This window comes from Ammospiza nelsoni, chromosome 2 (genome assembly GCF_027579445.1).
Source record: "Ammospiza nelsoni isolate bAmmNel1 chromosome 2, bAmmNel1.pri, whole genome shotgun sequence".
Taxonomy (NCBI): Eukaryota; Metazoa; Chordata; class Aves; order Passeriformes; family Passerellidae; genus Ammospiza; species Ammospiza nelsoni.
In genome coordinates, this window is record NC_080634.1 from 63802603 (window position 1) to 63809108 (window position 6506).

Below are 6506 nucleotides of genomic sequence, written 5' to 3' on the forward strand. Positions count from 1 at the left end.
AGTATTTTTGTGCCAAATGCATTTCAGGGATAAATATAATTTTTATATTTTGATAAGATGAAAATAAAGGAAAAGAGGTGATTGACCACAAAGCTCTGACAGGCTGAATTAAATTTTATGAGACACAGCTATCAAATCATGCCCACACAGAAAATATTCTAACCTGAAAAAAAAAAAAATTCCTATAGCCAGGATGGCAAAATTATGGGTATCATGCTAGTATTTTTACTTTGACTAAGTACAACCAGTATCTATTAGAAACCCTAACATTTCAGTAGGTTCAAGGTAATGTGCCAGTCACAGAGAGAAAAATCAAAAACTGCCTCAAATTGCATTCCCTACTTTCAAAACAGGTATGAGCTGCCTCACCACTTACAGCAGCTGACATACAGTTGCCTTGGCTGGTAATTTCAAGAAGCACAGCATAAACTGTCATTAATGATTTAGAAACGTACTAATTTGTGAAAGCATTATGTCACACAAGATAGCCAGCACCTAAGAACTTGTGAAAAATGAATTTCTTACAACTGAAATAATATTATTTAGCTTTATAATTAAAATTCTAGGAGAGAGAGAATAAGTTATTATGAAAATATATAGCTTTAATTTGCAGACATATAAACACTTTTGGTACATTACAGACATATGATGCGAGAAATCAAAATAATAATTTTTAAGCATAACACTAATTTATCTTGTTCACACAGAGAAATTTGATGCAATCATCATACAAAAGATAGTTCTTAGCTCTTAAAATGAAGTGAAAGTAATACATCACTGATAAATTTGCTGCTTTGTTGCAGAGGATACAGCAAAGAATAAATTATCAAGAAAATATGCCACCAGTCTTACAAGTTAGATTCTGGATCTAATCCAAAATCAAAGCCAATGAAAAGGAGCCAGGAATGGTCGCCAAAAATCAGAAACAAGATCTTTCACATGAAATACCGATCCAGAAAGGAGCAACAGTCAGAATAAAAAAAGTCCTACAATTCCTTAGAATGTGAAGTGATTTTTGTTTTCATCTGGCAGTTCAGATTCAGAAGTAACACATAACAAAAATCTACTGCACAACCCAACTAATGGAGTACTACTGACAGATTGCTCAAAGTACAAAAAAATACCACCACATTTGTGACAACTAAGGATTTAGCCATTCCCTTGCTTCCTTGCATCTGGCATGTTTATGAGGATGAGGATGGGGCTCTGTCATTATTTGCTTTAGGAAATATTAAATATAATTTTTCCATAAAAATGACCAGCAGATTGCTGGAGGAAATGGTAATGAGAGTGGAATCTGGAGAAAAATGAATGATATGTCACAGCAGTTCAGATTCTCATAACAATATCTTGCATTCTTGCTCAACAGGAATTGCACTTCTTGTTAATGCCTCTTCTACCCTACTGTATAAGCTTTACTTGTGAGGTAATAAACATTCTGGTTTTCATTACTAGTGCATTTTAACATATTTATTCTTTTTATTATACATACATTGGGACAGACATTTTTTTTTTTTTTTGTAATGGTTAAATGTCTGTATGCCAATAGGTATTTTATATTAAAATCAATATACTTAAAATATATTCTGTTTATCTCATGGACAGTACCTTGAACAGTTCCCTGCTCAGGAGCATTTGATGCCCTCTCGTGGTTAAAAATACTTTTAAAACTTGAGTTTAAAAGAATCATCTTACCTTTACCCTTTTTATGTTCACTGATCTTATTGATTTTTGAAAGCTGGAAATTTTGTCCATGTTTTTTATAGTCAGGGTGCTAGCTGTTAGTTACTAACGTTTCATAAAAAAGCTGTACACTGAAATTGAATTTAAAAAACTGTAAACAGCTATTTACAATTATAATATTAAGTTATAAATTAGCAGTCCTTCATTGCAACCTCTGTCAATACAACCTACAGCTAGGTGTTTTAGTGTCCTCCAGGGTTTTTCAAATGTTGGACTTATACACAAAGAAACATCAGATGTTAGAAATCTCCACTGGTTTCTTCTCCAACATGTGCAGGTTAATTCTTCCATTTAAGGGGATTTGTACTTCCAAGTTTTCATCTGCTCTGTGATGCTTTTTCCCTTTTCTCAGACAAATGTAAATTCCCATCCCCGTTACTAAAGCAATCGAACCCAAGCTTATTATTGAAAGAGCTACCAAGGTAGGCATGCAGGATGCTGACTCCATTTTTTTATGTGTAGGCTCTATGGATATTTGTGGCTGCTTTTCCTCTACACTGATATCAGGCTCCTTCCTTAACAAGCTCTCGATGTAGCTCTCGTTGCTGACGGTGTCATTGACAAAAAGGTTCACCATGACGGTGGAGTGGAGAGGCTCTGGGTAGCCGTGGTCACTGACTTTCACAAGCAGCCGATAGAGGCCATAGTCATTCTGCATCAGTGACTCTTCCAAGGTGATGTTACCAGTTTTGGGGTCAATCCTAAACGACTCGGGTCGAGGGCCTCTCCTTCCTATGATACTGTAAGCTATGACTGCATTCATGCCGGTGTCCTTATCGACAGCATAGACCTCAGTGATGGGAGAGCCAGGAAGGGTAGAGGGAAGGACTAACAAGTAAGACATATTAGACTGAGGGAACAAGACCAAAGGAGGGTTGTCATTTATGTCCAGAAGAAGGATAGTTATTTTTGCTGTAGAAGACAGGGCAGGATCACCGCCATCAACTGCTTCAATCCACAGAATGTAGGAGCTTTGCTGCTCCCTGTCTAGGGAGACTTTAGCTCTCAAAACTCCTTTTCCAGTATCTATAACAAAAATATCACTTCCATTCAGAACTGAAAGGGCAACCCATCCATTTTGCCCTGCATCAGCATCTGTGACACTTATAACTCCAATTTCACCAAAGCCTGGAAAGTTTTCTGGCACAAAAAAGCTGAAATCCTTATTGATAAATCTTGGACTGTTATCATTTTTATCCAATACAGTGATGGTGACAGTTGCTATTGATTCTCTCGGAGGGAATCCAGAATCTACTGCTTTGACAGTATATCTGTATTTCTCTTTTTCTTCTCTGTCCAGTTGGGTGGAAACTGTAAGAACTCCTGTGGTTTTATCTAAAGCAAAATAGGAAGGGGCATCAGGTCCTAAGAAATAGGACACTTGCCCTCTTTCTCCGCTGTCAGCATCAGTAGCATGCAGTTTGGTCAAAAAAGCATTGGGAACATTGTTTTCCTCAATGGACAATTCTATCAGCTGTTCAGAGAAAACCGGTGAATTGTCGTTGTCATCCAGAACCTGTACTTTGACAACTTTCTTAACGTGAAATCCTTCAGAGTTCCATGCAACTACAGAGATTTCATACAGCTGCTGTGTCTCAAAGTCCAAAGGCTTTGTGGTCTCCAACAGGTATTCATTGTTGTATGGCTTGTACGGTGAAAGCCTGAAAGGCCCATCACCGTCCAAATAGCAACTGACTTTGTACTTTTCATCGGGGTCTTTGATGGTAAAAAATGCTATGGGTGTGTTGATAGGCTCAAGTTCCTTTAAGTAGACCACCCCTTCCACCTCGTTAGCTATGAAACGAGGAACAACTTCAGGGGGCCTCGTCATGACTTTGATGATGGTCACCAGCACCGTGATCACGGCAGGAATACAGCCAGGACCGTTGCCCAGTATGATCAGCCTGTGCAGCCTTGGAGTGTCCCCATCAACCTTAGTGGAGAGTGTGATGGCTCCTGTGCTTTCATTCAGATGGAACAAGTCTCTGGATAGCTGGGGGACCTTCTGGCTGTAGGAGTAGGTTATCTGGGCATTGGATCCAAGGTCCATGTCCACAGCGTGGACAGTAGCCACGTGTGTCCCTAGGCTGGAATTCCCATAGAGAGTGACGTTGAGCTGCGAGTCATTGAACTGGGGGCAGTTGTCATTGATGTCACTGATGCCAATAGTGAGGGTGGCGCTGCCCACAAGCGGAGGAGTCCCCCCATCCTCAGCGACAATGACTGTCACATACTCATCCTGCGTCTCCCTGTCCAGTGCCCCCATAACAATCAGGTAGGGAGTCCTCTCCCCGTTCTCGTTCTCCTCCACGTCCAGGGTGAAGACACCATAGTTATCTCGCAGGCGGTAGGTCTGGACACCATTGGTGCCCATGTCAGGGTCGAGAGCGGGGTGCTCGATGGCCAGGCGGGTGTTCACAGGCGCATTCTCAGGCACCCAGAGGCGGATGTGGGGCACAGGGAAGCGGGGCGCGTTGTCGTTGACATCACGGATAGCAATTTTTACCTTCACCAGGCGAAAGTACTCCTGCGGCAGTACCAGCACATCCAGCAGCAGTAGGCATGACTCTGGTGACGGGGAGGAAGAGACAGCAGCTGATCCCCCGAAGATGGTGGCCCCACTGCTTTCCACGCATAGAGCTTCCCGGTCTATCTCCACCGCCGAGGTGTGCAGCTCTCCGGAGCGGTTGTCCAGCTGCACATACTGTCCCCCCAAGCCATGGGAGGCCAGGGTGAAGGAGAGCGGGGGCTGCAGAGACGCAGCTTGCTGGCCGCTAGCCGTTGGGAGCCGCAGGTCACGGGCCAGGCTGCCGATGAGCACCCCAGCAGGCAGCCCCTCGTTGAGGCTGTAGAAGAGCTCAGTGGCGCGGCTGTAACTGGCAAAGCAGTTGAAAGGCCCAACGAAGAGCAGGAAGAGGAGCAAGTGCTGAGAAGAGAGAAGCACAGGGGGGTAAGGAAGGGCTGGCGCTTCCCCCCGCCCACTGCCTCCCCCACTGCCACTTCGAGCAGCGAGTGCTTCATCTGCAACATGAAGCCATCCTCCCTCTCCCCACCATCCTCCCACTACAGCAGCTACTTCCAGGGCATCGCCATCTGTACCCTCCAGGCAACACCAGCTGCATTCCCCACAGCAAATACGCAGTGCCAGGATGGCCCGGGGGCACCCTGCCTCCCCCCGCCCCCCAGCAGCACTTGCGCCCCGACGTGCCATTTTCCCTCTCGCCCCCGCCCCAAGCCGCGTCTCACCAGCGGCACCTTTCCTCCCAACAACAAGCGCATCCCAAACCGGGGCATCCCCTTGCACATCCCCAAACATCTGCTCGCCCCCTTTCCCTTCCCCAGCAGAAATACGGAACGCGTCTCTCACTGCTCCTACCCCCATGCCTGTCCCGAAAGCTGTTTTTCCCGCATGTTCACGGGTCCCGCGGGAGGCTCCGCGGAGCCCGCGGGGGTCCCGGCGGAGGAGCCGCGCTCCGGGAGGGGGTCCCTGCCTCCCGCGGCCGCGGAGCCGGCGGCTCCAGCCCCGCCGTGACGGGTCCCCGGCCACCCCCGTGGTCCCTCTGCTGCCGGCGGACACCGCGAGCTGCGCAGGAGCCGCGGAGCGGAGGGGCTGCGCGGAGCAAGTTGGCCGCGCTGGCGAGCGTGTCGCCCGCTGCACACAGATGGAACGGAGCTCCCCGAAAGTAACTTCAGGCATCTTCTCCACGGAGGAAATTTTTTCCCTTCCTTTCTTTCTAATCACCCATTCGCTTTTCCGCGGCTCTTTGCCACAACCCGGCAGCAGCAACAAATATAAACTTTTCGCGGCTGCCCCGATCTTTGGAAAGAAAAAGATCCAACAAACATATCCACGCATACACGGTCTGGTTTGTTTGGCTGTTTTTTTGGTCCTTTTCAGCCAATTTGTTGCCAATTTCGCTGCTGCGTGCGAAGTCGGGCTCGGGTGGCCGGACGCGGCGCGTCCCCCCTCCCTCCGCCCGGCCCTCACCTGCAGGCTGCCGCGGGCGCCGGAGCTGCCGCGACCACCCGGGGGCCCCATGCCCGGCCACCGCTGCCGCCGCCGGCTGCGCCCCGGCAGCGCGCCCGCTCCGCCGCCCGCCCGGCGCTCCTGCTCCCCGCCGCTGCCCATTCCCCCGCGCTGCCGCCGCCGCCGCCGCCGCGCTGCGCTGGGCTGGGCTGGGATGTGCGCGCCGCCCAGGACACTCCCCCTCCGCCGCGGGAAGGGCCGGAGCGGGGGAGCAGGCACGGGCTCGGCCGGGAGGGGGGCGGGCGGGCCAGACGCGGGGGCGCGTCCGCGGAGGCTGCGGCAGCGCCGCGGGATGGGAGCCCAGCGGGCAGGGAGCGCAGCGAGCATCGGGCAGGGAGGGAAGCGGGCAGGGAGCACAACGGGCAGGGAGGGAAGCGGGCGGCGGGCAGGGAGCGCCGCGGGCAGGGAGCGCAGCGGGCACGGAGCGCATCGGGCATCAGGCAGAGAGCACAGCGGGCAGGGAGGGAAGTGGCCGCTGTGCCGAGCCCAGCAGCGCGGCCACAGCGGAGAGCGGGCATGTCGGGTTTGTGTGTGCTCGCCCGGGCAGCGCTGGGACGAGGGAAAGAAGGTAGACCCGTCTGGAAACTAAGGCGGGAAAAAAGATATTAAAAAGGAAAATAAACTCGGCTTGTTCTTCGTCTGTAGAAAGCGGACGGAGAGCGACTTTTTACATGGGCCGATAGTCATCGAACAAGGGGAGCAGTTTTGAACTAAAAGAGGACAGATTTAAATGAGG

General features: G+C 49.5%; 1 protein-coding gene across 1 annotated transcript; it reads right to left on the minus strand.

The window, feature by feature from the left end:
- Window positions 1–220: 220 nt before the first annotated feature.
- On the minus strand, window positions 221–5782 carry PCDH20 (protocadherin 20). Its single transcript, XM_059465871.1, has 2 exons — window positions 5732–5782; window positions 221–4669 (listed from the first exon to the last, which is right to left on the minus strand). Exons 1-2 carry the CDS (start codon window positions 5780–5782, stop codon window positions 1976–1978), a joined length of 2745 nt encoding a protein of 914 aa, XP_059321854.1. The 3' UTR covers window positions 221–1975.
- Between the last annotated feature and the right edge of the window lie 724 nt (window positions 5783–6506).